The sequence below is a fragment of the Watersipora subatra genome, chromosome 6 (genome assembly GCF_963576615.1).
Source record: "Watersipora subatra chromosome 6, tzWatSuba1.1, whole genome shotgun sequence".
Taxonomy (NCBI): domain Eukaryota; kingdom Metazoa; phylum Bryozoa; class Gymnolaemata; order Cheilostomatida; family Watersiporidae; genus Watersipora; species Watersipora subatra.
In genome coordinates, this window is record NC_088713.1 from 54,922,358 (window position 1) to 54,939,694 (window position 17,337).

The 17,337-nt window shown below is 35.2% G+C and overlaps 1 protein-coding gene across 1 annotated transcript in view; it reads right to left on the reverse strand.

Annotated features, from left to right (window-relative positions):
* Nucleotides 1–17,337, reverse strand: part of LOC137398373 (sulfhydryl oxidase 1-like) — a 67,293-nt gene that overhangs the window by 26,435 nt on the left and 23,521 nt on the right. Inside the window, exon 5 of the mRNA XM_068084480.1 lies at nt 16,872–17,056. Coding sequence (XP_067940581.1) covers nt 16,872–17,056 — 185 coding nt within the window. The remainder of the gene's footprint in view (nt 1–16,871; nt 17,057–17,337) is intronic.

Genomic DNA, 17,337 nt, shown 5'->3' on the forward strand with positions numbered 1-17,337 from the left:
CAAATATGCTGAATAAAGCCCCCTGTAAATTTACAAATATTATGGACTGTAGTGGTTATTTTACTTATCTGTTGAATTCATTTTGTTGTCAAATAAATATAGTATTCCAATATTGTCACCATAATGATCAGTCAGTTGCCATTCGCAAGCATTCGTGATATTAATAGTCACAATCGTAAAATAACCCAAATTCGGTTTTGTATTTAGATTTTGAGTATACAAACTACACTGCACAGCTTTGCCTGCTGTCCCATATTATTGGCCAGGTAAAACAATGTGAGAACGATGAAAGACTTTGTCATTTTCTATTAGGGGTGGCAACATATTAATCAAAAACTAGGAAAAAAAGGCCGTTGTTCGGGTAATTTTGGGTAAATTATTTTCAAGCATATATTACGATTTTTACCAATTTTAAGATTACTAAAAGTAGGTAATTTGAAATGTTTTATTTTGCATGGATCCATTCTTTTGGCTAGGTATCACCCCTACATTGTAGAAATTCAAGGTTTGCTATTATGAACCGCAGGTCTACTGACTGAATGAGCTAATGAAACGATAACAGCGAGTCGTGTTTTCTAAAACCTAACAAGGCAACGCGACCGCCCCGCGAGAGTTGTGTTTGCTCTGAAACCTAGGCTAGCACAATCCTAACTGAGCTCCATCATTAAACCCAGCCCATATGATAGCCATCGGCTATCCTTGGGGGCTGTATATCATTGCTGCGGGTAACAAACTAGAGATTACTGACATAGAGAAATAGATAACAATTTGCTGTCATGACAACGGCAAGCAAGTACTTGGGCTTCTAAGAGCATGCTAGTCAGTATCATGTTTGTATTGCCAGGTACAATTAGGTATTTTAACTGAGCTAGCGTATCTGCACGTTATTATCTGACATAAGAACTGTAACAAAGATTAAATGCATTTTAGTGCTGAACAGGAGAATATTTGTGAACTCATGGTCATCCGACAGGAGAATATTTTTGACCTCATAATCATCTAAGGACTTGCTTCTGCCTAGAAGTTTTACTTCAGGCAGAAGGTACTTAGGTCCACTACAAATACAACACACACCAAGCAAAGGGCAATATGCCACACCTAAATTTGGTGAAAACTCATCATGCCTGCTACTGGTATCACGATATCTAGGTTGACAAAATAGAATTGAGTAACTCGGCACAACTCTAATCACAGAATTTAAAAGCTTGTATTCCTACTTACAATACTTAGGCAACACTTGACAGAGAGAAAGTGCTGTTGAACTTGAACAATATGTGAAAACTTTTAGACGTTATGAAGGGCGAGTAAAGCAAAATTTCATTAAAAAAATTCAGTTTATTCTGTGAATAGTTACTCAATACTCGCATGAACATTTAAATGTAAGACTCAGTACAGAATTTGACCAATTTCATAGATTTGTATTAGAATCTATTGTCCTTTCTCTTACCGCTTAAGGCAAGGAAGCTGCAGAAATGACACAGGATTTTAACATTAGATGACAACATTTAATATCATCAGTTTAAAGTGTATCAACCAGCAATCTATATATTTATGTTGTTAATAGTTTTATTACTAATTGCATGAAGAACTCTAGTCATTCACAAGCAGTGCCTAATAAAATAATTCGTTCATTTTGTGAATAGTCAGAGATCTGGTGTTAGAAACGCGCCTAATCTGTCCATCTAAACACAGGATGAATGCTGAAAGTCACTTAATCATTTGTATTCAACCAAGCCTGTCACGCCAGCTGATAAGGTAATGAGAATGCAGTACAAAACCAATTAATCTATAAAATAAGCGTTAATCACAAGATGTCAAGAGAGCCTGGACTCTAACACATTTGATTAAACAGTTGGCTAATCTGTTAACACAGGTTTGTGAAACAATCATATCTTAGTGCAAAGTTCAAGAAGTTAAAATGGTCACTAACTGTAAACAATTTACCTCTATAGCTACTCAACCTATCCTCAACCATATCCATTGTAAAGGGCACAATAGATCTGGTTACCTCATAAATTATTCTCCTCAAAAAGATATTAATGTACATGATAAGGAATACCGCTACTGAACTTTACAATGAGGTCTATACACAGTGAAGGTTGTTAAAGATGTAATTCCGTCAAAATGTGGTTGATGTTGTTAAAGATGTGGTTGCATCACAAAAGTTGATCAAATGAAATTATGACTAATAAAAGGCTAAAACATAAACTACAAATTGATGTCATTTTTGTCTTTGTAGACTAACCCTGTCCGCATATATACCATACTTTTCGGACTATAAACCGCACCCCTATATAAGCGGCATCTGCTTTATTTTCTAAAAATCCATGATAAAACAATACATAGGCCGCACCTTTATTACAGGCCAGAGAACTCAGGACTGTGCTTTTTAACGCGGCAGCAACTTTGCTGTTTAAAACGGAAGAGTGCTTAACGGCACTGTTTCGTATTAACCAACGCTTTTTAACCTAATGTCCAACGGAACAGGACCGTTAGGCATTGTTTCGTATTTTCTTTCACCGCTAGAAGAGCACTAACCGGAGATTTCTGGTTGATGCGCCCTAGCGGTGAAAAAAAAGCCACAATAGCCGCACCCTCATATAAGCCGCATGACTCAAATCGTCAGAAAAAAGTAGAGGTTAATAGTCCGAAAAGTAAGTAAGCGTTAGAATGAGATCATTTTTTGGAACAGTCAGATTTGAGCGGGTGCTTTATTCATGACGGATTTATAGTGAACTTATAGGAAAAGAGTCCACGGGCGATAAATATAAGATCTCCTCTTTAGCCAATCATCAGGACGAAACTTTTATACAGGTCATAATAAATGATAAGGATGTAAAACCCGACGTCTGTGATCTGGAAGATTCTCGTTGTTAGGGATTTTATTTAATTACTAGATTTACCATCAACATCGTTATTTAATTTACTAAATTACTAGACCACTGCATGGACATGAGGAATAACAGAATTTTAACAAAGCTTTCAGTTTCAGCGAAGGTGACTCAGAGTTTTCTGCGCATCAGCAGTTAAATATTGGAGCAGGCATTTTATGGTTAGAACTGACAGGAGTCAGCAACATTATGCTGCAGAGGAAGATAGGAGAACAAAGGTAAATTTATCTCTACCTTTGAGTATTCTCTACTTTTTAGTATATTCTAAACTGACGGTAATTATTTTACTACTCATTAATACATCTACTAATAAGTAAAATTATAACTTTTTGCTATCACAAATCATCTTTTTATATCTTTTTATCGTTTCATCTAATTATAGTATTTGCTTTAACACGTCCTTGGCAGTTTTAGCTGATAAATTAGATGTACTGTATGATTAGAATTTATGTTCACCTCTCACTTGTAGAAAGCGAGGAAAATGGATTGATCAAAGTTCATTTTCAGCTCCCAGAAACGAAGCTTCGAATTGTTGGCTTGGCGTACTTATGCCTTTGTTAAACGTTTGCTCATTTGTAATTTTACCCTCTCAATCTATCTAACTCCCAAATTGAAAGCTTTTAGTAGATACACGTTAGAACGACATATATATGAACGACATATATATGAATGACATATATTTATTACGTATGTTTTATTGATGACAGAATGTTTATGTGGCGCCACCAGTGGAGCAGTTGTGTCAGTGTGGAACTGCCATACACAGGAAATAAAAACATGAATGCGTGCTGCACAAACCATGTTTTGTTGAATTTACTGCAGTAGAGTAATTTGTCCTATTATACGAGCTGAAACTATGTGATAGGTGTTTTTAATAAAAACCTTTTGCAGAGATGAAAATTTTTTGTTTTGTAAAAATTATAATAAAATAATAATGTTGAAAATAATACAAAACATGATTTGCAGAGTATATTGAATAAATCATAGCCCCGTTGCCAGCTGCGCTGAAATCTTGTCTGATACATAAATTTAGGAATTGTAATCAGACCTGTATTGACAGGTACTTTTGCATAGCTCGACTCAATTTAAACGAACCAAATATTAAAATCTCCACAACTTTATGCTCCACGCTACTAATCGTGCGTTTACACTGGCCGACACCGACTCCGATTAGGTGCCAACACCCCGACTTAGACTAATACTTCATACATTTTACGTATCGGTTCCGACACCGACTCCCCTTTACATTGCAACGATCGAACTATTTTTGTCGGTACAAACAGCCAATCACAGCACTTCGCCGTTCTGACCTTCACCCGACCACAAGAAGACTAGGACACATAAAAATAAACGCGCTTGATGTGGAAAATTCTATACTAGTACTACACTACTACTGCTGCTCCTACTAATACTACCGCTAGAAGCAACTACTGTATGCCGAATGGAGTCTTCCGATGAGATTTTGTTGATGGCAGGATCGGCTGCAGCAGCTCTTACAGTCTGTATGATGGAGGAGGAAAAACGGGTTTGTTTGATATAATGTTTATTTTGTTGTTGTTCTCATTTGTTGGTAGTAGCAGCAGTAGTAGAAGTACTAGTTATTAGTTATTGTTTTGTGTGTACGCAAGAAGCTTTTTGGTGTATGTTTGCGTGTCACGACTGCTATCAACATATGTACCAGTCTAGTCTACTACTATTTATTTAAATAATATTATTATTATTACACTCACTTGTACAATATAACTGCTCATGGTTTTGAATAGCTTCACTGAGATCGATTTTCGGTGATGGCTTGTACCAAGATTGTTGGTCAGAATGTGAGTGTGTTTAATGATGATATTATTCCGTCATTTAGTGGTCTCAATCTTTTCATATGTTTTGTGCGGGTTTGAAGTTTAATGAGGCTCCTAGCTTCTGATTGGCTGATGAGCGTCTGATTTGTCGGCGCAACCGGGCACTGCTGGGTTGCACATGCATCGATTTTCAGATCGGTGCCGACGATCTCTCTGTTCACACCTACCGACGCCGACTCATCAAATTTGTCAGTGCTCGACAAAATCAGTGACAAAATCAGTCAGTGTAAACACTCCACAAGTGAAAACAGATGAGCCCACGCCACAAACCGCCAACTAGGTGCATGCATGGCTTTATTACCCCTTTGCGAGAATCTGTGGGTTAATTGATTTCAAAGAAATCGACGTTGTTTTGTGTTCACTATTTCGGACAACTCATAAAACTATTTGTTTTGTACTTAAATCAACTAATCAAATGTGACCAGATAATGACTAGATAACGTGGACTATGCATGACTTTTTAAGGGATACAGCTGGTTTCGCCGTATATTCAAACATATTCTTTTCCAAAATGTAGCTTGCTATTTTATTTAGTAATTAGTTTCCGGTGTGAGCAGCAACTGAGAACTTTGCTGATACAAAGGCCACGAAAAAATAAGAGTAGTATGTAGAGAGCAGATTTACACAAAAAAGTGACGGATCCAGCGGGGGGATAGAAAAAGGGGGTTGCGAATTAAATTGGCTAGGGGTGTATATTGAATTGCGTGGAGTTGAATGAGATGTTGGGGTTTGGGGGGAAATTGTGGTGTAGAGTAGGGGGTTGAATTCGAGGGGGTATGGATCCGCTCCCGGCGTAATCGGCGGATTATCTGTGGATGAGTCATCCGATTAGTGGGGGATGAGTCATCCGATTAAACGTGGATTATCGCGGGATTAGTCGGGGGAATCGTTGCGGATTAGTCGGCCGAATCGTCGCGGATTATCGGTGGATTAGTGGGGGTGAATATCTGGGACATCGAGGGCTGGTTGGTTTTCCGGAGTGGATCTCGCGGATTATCGAGGAGAGCGAGAGATTACCGGATGAGTGAGGGGGTTAATATCTGGGACACCGAGGGGTTGATTTTCCGGAGATTGTTATATATTTGAAACATTGAATATATATGAGAAAGTGTTTATGTACAAAGTTATTTTTTGAAGATTTGATGATTTTGTAATGTTGAAGCTCTTGAATGGTTAAGAATTTTAAGGAATTTATTTTCGGTTTTTTTTTTGTATTTTTTTGTATGTAAGATTGAAATTTGTTGGAGAAATTAATATGTTGAATGAAAGATCAGTTTTATTACAAAATTATTCACTTTAAAAGATATATTTATATGTATTATTCATTATTTCCATCATCATTTTGTTTCAATAAAAATAAAATAGTTTATGTTTAACTTGAAATATATGAAAATGTTCAAGTAGATAGGACACAATAAAGATAATATACTATAAATGAAACATTGAATATATACATAAGAAAATGTTCATGTACAATCTTTATAACGAAGTTTGTATCGAGTTGTTTATCATTCACTCATCGTCATCGGAAATATCTATGATAGCAGATTCCTTTTTGCATTGTGAACTCTCGTAAAATCTGCTTGCTTCTTCATGTCCCATGACTACTACATCGTAGTATTCGCGAGTATTGTGAGATGCTACTAGTCCCTTGTATATAATGATACCCGGATAATTTTCTTTCAACGAAAGGGCATATCTCGAAGGCATCGTTAAAGTTCCTTGAACTTCCTCTCCATCAACTTTGGTTGAAAATGCTACAGTTGGTACCACATTCACCTTGCCTTCAGCATCTTTGTATTCACTTGTTCCAACATTGTGATAGTAGAAAATAGATGGTGCTTTGAACTCCTTGAGATGACGAGTCTCGAAAAGTTGTATAAGTTTTTCAAGTCTCTTCGATCTCAGATTGGCTAGAGTGCGTTTCATGTCCAAGGGAGTTGAGGTTCCTTCTGTTACTCGTCTTAAGTCATGGTAACTTCCCTGTCCATTACTCTTAGGTTTTAATCCAAGATATACCATAATACTTGGATAAGACAGCGATTCATCTAGAAATCGTTTTGGAGCAAATACAGCAGTAGATTTAGTAATCCCATTTTCCACATAGTTGAAGTGAATGATACAGCACGCTCCATGGATCGAATGAGCTTCTTCCGTTTTTGTCACCTCCATAATCAATCCTACTGAAAGGTCTGTCATTTTCTGCAGTGATTTTGCCTCCATTAAAGTATCCTTACTTAATGTTCTTAACTTGTCTGCCACATCTTTTGCCCTTTGCTCCAAATTCGTTTCGATTTGGTTGGATTTCTTCTTCTTCGTTGGAGGAGTCGTGTTAGAAAGAATTACAGGTGAAATTCTCTTTTTCGTCATCTTCACTGAACTATTCGATCCAGGTTTTATCACTCCGTATTGAGTATTATCCTCCATAGTTGTGTAGTGTGTTAATTCTCTGAGTTTGAATGAAGAACTGATATCGTTTTAGTAAAATTCTGCTGGTTATATACAATTCTCCTCATCAAATGATTAATGAGTTTTGATAAATTTAGCTGCATCATCCATAATATCAGAAGACTTTTCGCGAAATTGAAAATCGCGAAATTCAATTTCGCGAAAGTTGACTATATAATATATATAATGTGTAATTTCGCGAAATCCAATTTCGCGAAATTCACTTTCGCGAAATTCAATTTCGCGAAAGTTGACTATATAATATATAATGTGTAATTTCGCGAAATCCAATTTCGTGAAATTCAATTTCGCGAAAGTTGACTATATAATATATATAATGTGTAATTTCGCGAAATCCAATTTCGCGAAATTCACTTTTCGCGAAACTCAATTTCGCGAAAGTTGACTATATAATATATAATTTCGTGAAATCCAATTTCGCGAAATTCACTTTTCGCGAAATTCAATTTCGCGAAAGTTGAATATATAATATATATATAATGTGTAATTTCGCGAAATCCAATTTCGCGAAATTCACTTTCGCGAAATTCGATTTTCACGAAAGTTGAGTGAGACAAGATGGATTAGAAGAGATTTATAACTTTTGTCCGGGTTCCACCTCCTTGAACTTGACTAGTATAAATACAGCTAAGTTTGATGGGCTCACCATTATCGAGACTTTTTTCCTGGAGTTATTATACATGAAATTCTCAGATCTTCGAACTATTTCTTTACCTAACTGGATTATATATCTCACAAAAGTTTGGATTAATTCTACAATTTGGATATCTACGTATAATCTTCTCTCAGAACTTTGGATTATATTTCTCCGAACTAACTGGATTATATATCTCACAAAAGTTTGGATTAATTCTACAATTTGGATATCTACGTATAATCTTCTCTCAGAACTTTGGATTATATTTCTCCGAACTAACTGGATTATATATCGCACAAAAGTTTGGATTAATTCTACAATTTGGATATCTATGTATAATCTTCTCTCAGAATTTTGGATTATCTCTGTTTCACTGGATTATATTTCTCCGAACTAACTGGATTATATATCTCACAAAAGTTTGGATTAATTCTACAATTTGGATATCTATGTATAATCTTCTCTCAGAACTTTGGATTATCTCTGTTTCACTGGATTATATATTTCCGAAATTTGAATACATCAAGGAAATGTATCCGGCATCTTCCCATTCAGAAGGAGACTGGAGCAAATCTGATGAGGTGAGTTGATTTACAATAATTGGTGGAAAAAATTTTTAATGAATGAATAAATGTAGAGAAAATAGTAAAATGAGATTTTTAATTCTTGGCAGCTGGAAATCTTCCTCAAAGATGTTCAAGCTTTCACGAGAGCATAATTTAATTTCATCGGAAAATTCTGCTCCTTCCACTTCAATTGATAATAGAGAAAGAAGTAGAAGTAGGGAAAGAAGTGTATCATCCGTTTCAGCTAATAAATATATCTGCTTAGAATGTTCGACTTCATTTAACAAAAAATCAATCCTCAAAAGACATGTTAAACACATTCATCTCCAATCGAATGAAAGTTCAGAATCGTTTACAACATCAACTAATGATTCTTCGGAACAATATCACGAATATGATGATGATGATGATGCCTCGATTATTATACAAGTTTCCAATCCCCCTTTCATTTTCGAAAAAGTAAAGATTGTTTCTCATCATTCTTCATTTCGTTCTGCTTCAACTCAAATTGGAAGAGGAGATCTTAGACGATCTAAGATAACAGTAACTCCTATTACTCGAAATCTTTCTGATGATGAATCCGATGAATCAGATGTATCAGAAGAAGAAAATACAAATGAAATCGAAGAAAATAGATATTTATCTGATCAACCTACAAATCAAATCGAAAGAAACGAAAATGAAGTGGACGCTGATGATGACAATTTAGTTGGTATTAATGATAGAGTCGAGCCCATCGTTCCTATCGAAAATGAAAGAGAACAAGTTAATCAGGATATCATTCCTGTTAATGATGATGAGGCATGGGATGAGTTAATAAGAAGATATTGGAATGCTATGAAAACAAAAAGACGACGAGGAAGAGTTGTTGAAACGTTAAACGTAAATTTATGGAATGGAAATATTCCTCAAGCAGAACTTTCAACTCCAAACCATTCGGAAAGAATATGGAACGAAATGTTGACAACTTGGAATGGGTTACAAACAAGAGCTAAATTAAATTGTAGTGTGGGATGCATTCTTGAACATAAAGCCTCAGGAGAATTAAGATATTTTCATGCTTCATCGAATAATGCTACAATTTTCAAAAAAGCAAAACTGATTACAACAAGACAGGAACTACAGAATTTTTTTGAAGAATTGACAAGACAAGATCTTGCTGCTATAGCGATTCGAGAACGCCCGAATACAGCTTGGAAATTGAATGTAATTACCAATATTTCATTCTATTTCTATAAATTGATTGGAATGGGGCAAATAGGAGTGGCTTCAGATCTTCCGTCTCACATTCTTAACAATCGACATGTAATCACTATGAGCTGCACTCCTTACACAGACAATCTCTGTTTCTTCAGATGTTTAGCATTGAAGGAGATGTGTGAGTGTTCAAAGCGATGTAGTTGCACCAGACAAAGACCAAAACAGCAACTTGTGAAGATGCTATTTCAAAAGTACTCGAAACACATTTCTTCTCCTTCCTCATCCTCCAAAGATCTGATGAAGAATTTTCCTGGAATTGAGTTAGGAGACTTAATTTCTCTTGAGAAGTGTTTTGACATCCGTATAACCGTATTATCTCTGAATGCTGATGAAACCTCAACAGTCATCTGGACATCGACCCAAAAAGAGGGAAAGGAACTCTTCCTCGATTTGCAGAACTCTCATTTCAGTTTCATCAAGGATGTTAATGCTTATACTAAAGGGTTTAGTTGTCTTTCCTGTGAAGTGAGCTTTACAAAAAGAGGAAATTTCAAGAGACATAAATGTAGTCAAGAAACAGTAACAAACTTCATCTTTGAAGGAGGAAAGTTTAAGGCAACACCTACAATTTTCGAACAACTGAAACGAGAGATAGGAATATCCGTGGCTGAGGAAGATACTTATTATCCTTTTTCAATCACCTATGATATCGAGTGTTATCTTCCAAAATCCGACCTTCCACCAAATTCCAATTCGGTTACATTCACATCGAGACACGAATTGATGAGTATATCAGTTTGTTCAAATGTACCCGGATTTAAGGATCCAAAGTGTTTTGTAAGTGAGGGATATACTGATTCTTGTATATCTTTTTTTGTTCAGTATATTTCCCAAATTGCTGATGAAGCCCGGGATATCCTCGAAAAAAAACTTTACTACATTAGACAGATGATGAAGGCAAAAGCTGAAAAGCAAGGAAAAGTTGAAGAAAGATTTAAATTCTGCAAATTTTCCAATCCTCGAGTATACCATTCAAGAGAGGGATTTCGTCATTTATTTGAACGTTTCGACAAATTCATCTCATGTATTCCGATTCTAGGATTTAATTCACAAAACTACGACCTGAATGTGATGAAAGGACCTCTACTTCGATGTCTTCAAGACACAGAAGATGAAGATTTTGATTTTGTAGTGAAAAGAACAAACAAGATGAGCTGTATTCAATCAAGAAGATTCAAATTCTTGGATATTTCCAACTTCATTGCTCCAGGATTTTCCTATGCAAAGTATCTCAAAGCTTTCAAATGTTCTCAACAAAAAGGATTCTATCCTTATGAATATATGGATGATCTTGAGAAGTTGAAACAACCGTTTCTACCACCTAAAGAATGCTTTTACAGTTCTTTGAGAGATGAACATATTTCGGATGCTGATTATGAAATCTGTTTAAACATTTGGAAACAAGAGAAGATGAAAACGTTAAAAGATTTTCTAGTATGGTACAACAATCTCGATGTAGTACCATTTGTTGAAGCTGTAGAAAAACAAAAAAAAGTTTACAGAACCATGAGAATCGATATGTTGAAAGACGCCATTTCACTTCCTGGATTGGCGGTAAAATGGATGTTGAAACTTTCAGATTCACCTCCTCATCCTATGAGTTCTCATCATCAGACAATCTCATCACATCATTTCAAAACTTGTCAACTTGTCTGTCTGATCAAGGAAAACGATAAAGATATTTACTTTACCATCAAGGACAATATCGTAGGTGGACCTAGCATTATTTTTCACAGACTTCATGAGTCGAAGAAAACACTGATTCGAGAAAGAAAGTTTGGAAAGGAATCCAAACTTTGTGAACTTATTCTAGGAGTTGATGCAAATGCATTATATTTGTGGAGTATGATGCAAGAAATGCCTACTGGAAACCCTAGAATAAGGCGATTCGAAAATGGATTTGCATACACTCATCCTCGAAAAAATAGCAAGGCTGCTCATGGATGGTTACAACTTTTGACTTGGAAGGACAATATTCAAATCTTACATGAAAACAATGATAAAGAATTTAGAATTGGACAACATAATCTTCCTGTTGATGGATATTGTGAAGAATCGAATACAGTGTTTCAATTTCATGGATGTTTCTGGCATGGACATAACTGTAACAAGACCAAAGGAATAAGTATACATCCATATAAGAATCGACCCATGAGTGAAGTTCTGGAGGAAACGAAAAAGAAGGAAGAATATGTTAAAGAACTTGGATATCGTTTAGTAAGAATCTGGGAGTGTGAATGGGACAAGATGATTGAGGATAACACCGAGATTAAGAACTTTATTAGTATCTTCAACGAAGAGTTTTATCCTTCCAATTCCTTTGTCACCGAGGATGAGATTATTCAGCAGATTATAAAAGGGGAGATATATGGATTCATTGAATGCGATATATCTGTTCCTGAAAACTTATACGAAAAGTTTTCAGAAATGAGCCCCATTTTCAAGAATACATCTTTGAATAGAAATCATCTTAGTGAAAGTATGAAAGAACTTGCTGAAAAGGAAGGAATGCTACCTCAAGAACAACGAACTTTGGTGGGGAGTATGTTTGGACAAAAAATTTTACTACTCACCACTTTAGCAAAATGGTATCTTAATCATGGGATGATTATAACCAAAACATATCAACTCATAGAATACACCCCTAGAAGAGTTTTCAAGTCATTTGGAGAATCTGTCTCAAATGCTAGAAGAGCTGGTGACAAAGATCCTGACCAAGAGTTGATAGCCACAACCAATAAACTCATTGGAAATTCATCGTACGGGAAAACAATCACTGAGAAATTAAAACATCGAAATGTCAAGTATATTCAAGGAGATTATGAAGCATCCTTGAGAATACGATCACACAGATTTGAATCTTTGGAGGAAATCGATGATAGCTTCTATGAGTTGACTCAACACAAGTCTTCGGTTAGTAGTATATATTTATTATCTTATTGATATAATTGAATCATAATGAAAAATTTACTTGGAGTAATATATGTAAAGGAATCTAATAGGACTGTATATATATTTATTCAGATGAAGATGGATGTACCTGTACATACCGGATTCTCCATATTACAACTGGCTAAACTTCGGATGTTGGAGTTCTACTATGACTTCATGGATAGGTAAGTAATCTCATTTGTATCTTCTAGAAAAAATATGTATAATGGTAAACATTTGAATGATAAATTTTTGAAATGAGAGTATTATAATACTAAGATAACAAGAATTAAGGATTGAAGTTTTTTTATTTTAGATACTTCGACAGAAAGGACTTCCAGTATGTAGCGATGGATACAGATAGTGCCTACATGGCTCTTTCAGCACCTATGGATAATATCGTTAAAAAAGAGATCGCTGATATATACTACAAAGAATATGGAAAATGGTTTCCTAGGATGTATTGCGAACGACACGCGGATGATTTCCAACTCTGTAAATCTGATCCTACAAAGTTGTGGGAATTACAAAATTGTTGCAAAGAAGTATATCAATATGATATAAGGACTCCTGGTTTATTCAAAGTAGAATTTTCAGGTCATGGAATAGTAGCCTTAAATTCCAAGACTTACTTTTGCTGGAATGATGAAACTCATTCTACAAAGCATAGCAGTAAAGGATTAAGTAAAACTATGAATAGTTTTACAAAAGACACTTTTTTAAAAGTATTACAATCAAGATTTCCTAAGGAAGGGATAAACAAAGGCTTTGTAAAAAAAGACAATAGAGTGTTCTCATACACTCAACTTAGAACAGGATTAACATATTTTTATTCAAAAAGAAGAGTATGTAACGATGGAGTGAGCGCAGAATATATTTTAGCATAATTTTTAGAAGTGATTTTGTTGCTAAGTATATATGATAGTAGAGTTTTGCTCCACGATGTATTATTACTATAAAATTTTATTTTCTTCATTGACTCTTCTTGTCGTATATACAATATCAATAATATATAACTAAGCTCATATAAATTCAATATACTATCCAATGTAAAATCATTTCGAATGTAGACTTTCTCATAGTAACATGGCTCAAAACATTCTGATTAAAGATTTTGTTCCATTCGAGGTTGCAGAAATAATCCCGGATAACATCTTGGTTCAACTTGACGAAAATGAACAAATTCGTACACATCTCACCGAGGAATGTTTATACTACATTCTAGGAACAGCTGCTTTTAGAAAAGTTGTGTCATTGAAAAGATTAAAGTCCAACTGTGTCTGCAGTGCGATGGAATGCAGGGAATGTTTGGAATCAACAATATCTGTAAAAGAAATATCGATAACACCCTCAGATTTGAAGATGATCTTTGAATGGGTTGATCTTGAAGCTACCATTCGAGAAGGTAAAATTGGAAAAGAGGTTGATTTAGAATGGATTAACAGATTTATCGCGATCGATTTTAAAACGATGGAAAAAAAGATTTTTGAAACCATGCTTTGGAATAGAATTCGGCACTACATGACTCATCCTACACAACGTGAAGAAACGAAACAACTGCTCTTCAGAAGACTCCTTCATATAGCACAATTTCCATTAATCGGAGAAAGACTGGAAGAGGAAATCGAGCATGAAATTGATGATGTAATTATAGATGAAAAAACTGTTGGATGAAAATAATAAAAGATTCGGAATGTTATTAAGTCTACTCCTCTAGAATTCTCCACCATTCTTCAATTTAGCTCTGATGGTGAAGGAACCAAAAACGAAGAAAACAGAAACAATGTCGGTTATATTTCTAGAGGAGTTTATTCCAGCTCATCTTAAGGATGGACAATTATCAAGAGTGGTTGTAAAGAAAAACACAAAAAAATTCATCAGAAGAATTACTGAAGAAACTTTTTACTATGTTATCGGATTCTATATCTATAAACGCTTCGTAACATATTTAGAAAGTCAGTGTAGATGCTTCGAGGGAGCTCAAGGATGTCAACATTGTATTAGAATAATGCAAGTACGATATGGAAATGAAGGATTGACTCGACAAGAACTTCATGAGACTTTTGCCGAACTCGATATTGGAACGTGTTTGGAATCTGCTCAAATCGGACCAAGGAGTGACAAAGTCCAACTATCATTATTATCCTCACTTGATTGGAACACACCTTCAAACATAATATTAACCGAATCAAGACTTTATCCATATTTGAGAGGAGAAGCCAATGATCAACAAGTTACAAATCATTACTTCAGTGAACTCCTACATATCAATGGGAAGAATTGATAAACATCACAGTTAGACTTTGCATAATTCTTTATATTTATTCACTTCATTTCCAAGAAGGATTGAGTCATCAAACAGAATTGAATAACTTTTTTGTATACTATTTCAAGATAATTTTGAAGAATGAACTATATATATTATATCGACATACTTTTTATTCATTTTCTTTGCCTACTTCAGTCAAGAGAGTAGTATTTTAAAAAGACACTATGACTATAATGAATTTGCACATTATAATATTTCTCATTTTACGGTTTACGGGAATAATAAATGGAAATCAAAGAATTCAATATGTTACCGATGCGAATAGCTGCTTAAGCAGAACACTCAATGAATTTGAAGTTTCATTACTACTTCCATTCGAAGAAACTACTTTATATCACAAGAATAATGAAACATGTGGAAGAATATTTCCATCAGACCACTTTCATTGTGGTTATCCATTACCAGGCAATCACAGATTTGCATGTAAAGAACTACTAAATGAAGATGAAACAGATGGAGAAAACCTATACCTTAATCCTATAGTGTCAGCTTCATCGGAACAAGTTCTAACATATTCTGAATGTGAATATTCAGTTCAAAATTTCATAATCGATATTCTAATTGATTTCAAATTATTCTACAGAGGAGAATTATGTGGATATAACTCTACTCTTTCAATGTTGCAATGTCCTCCAGGATCGAATTTTCAAGATATTGACTTTATCTGTAATCTTCAGCCTATTTCAAATTCTACTACACCTAAAGATACCTTCATTTATGATAATATTGGAAAAAATGAAGGGTTAGATTTGTTACTTCCTGTTCAGTTTCTCAATTCTTTGGGAAAATCAACTCTTATTTTAGTTCTTCGATGTGACACAGAAATTGATGAAAGATGTATTCCAAAACTTTCCTTTTTAAAACGAATGACAGAATGATTTTGAATTTTTTGTAACATTTATAGTTTATATTTTATAATAAAAACTTATCTCTCATTCAACCAAATATATAACATTCTCCTCTCGCTCTCCTCGATAATCCGCGAGATCCACTCCGGAAAACCAACCAGCCCTCGATGTCCCAGATATTCACCTCCCCACTAATCCACCGATAATCCGCGACGATTCGGCCGACTAATCCGCAACGATTCCCCCGACTAATCCCGCGATAATCCACATTTAGTCGGATGACTCATCCGCCACTAATCGGATGACTCATCCACAGATAATCCGCCGATTACGCCGGGAGCGGATCCATACCCCCTCGAATTCAACCCCCTACTCTACACCACAATTTCTCCCCAAACCCCAACATCTTATTCAACTCCACGCAATTCAATCTACACCCCTAGCCAATTTAATTCGCAACCCCCTTTTTCTATCCCCCCGCTGGATCCGTCACTTTTTTGTGTAGATCTGCTCTCTACATACTACTAATAAGTTAACTTGACGACCTAATTACCTTAGGCTGGCAGAATCGTAGTGGGTACTCAGATGTTTACACAGCATTTAGAGAAAACTAATATGACAAATTTTTAATTATCCTTATTGGAGGCATTTGAAACATTTATAATAATGTATCTGTAGCTAGATTAAAAATTTTATTCAAGCAATCATGAGCAAAAACAAAGTAATATAATATATTACTCTGTACTTGCTCATGATTGTTTGAATAGAACCTCTTTGGCATATATTATATGCCAATAGAGCCGCGAAGGACGAGACTTTTATCGCAATGGCCGATGTGAATATAAGAGATAGAAACAGGCTTTTTCACTATATACATTTCATTTTGGGCAAGTCTGGGCACATCTTTTATTTTTCTGAGTATTTTCACAGCGATCAAGTTTTGTTGATTTTAATCTTCAAATATCTTGAAAATGAGATACCCCTAATAAACAAACAACATCTCAACTGATAGAACAAATCGATACTTTCGACCAAAATCAGAAAAATAATTGACGCAGTCACATCTTTAATGCATACAGTCACTCACCTCTTAGGGTGTTGCCGACAGACTGATATAAAGGTACATATTGAATACAGTGGCCACACCATGACAAATAGAAGAGGATGAGCCATGACCTTTCAGATTTTCTCAGTTCTAAATGAAAGCTGCTCCGATTCAAATTCAGCACTGGTCCATCTTCTAGAAAAGCGAAGTAAATAACAGAGATAACGCTACAGTAATGCCGACAGTAATGTGGACAGCAGGGTTGATAGAAATTATTACTATAACACAGATGGAATCCTGCAGTTAGAGCATATATTTCATGTTCGAAAAAACCAATAATGCCTTGAGTTGCTTTTAAGATGAACTGGCATAACATTTAGTGGATTTTAATAGAAATAATCAATACTCATCCAGCGTTTACGATTGTTTTTAATGTTTGAGGTGATGTGACAGAAAATATGTGTTAAGATTAATATTGACAAACACGATCACGGTTGGAATCCTCGGA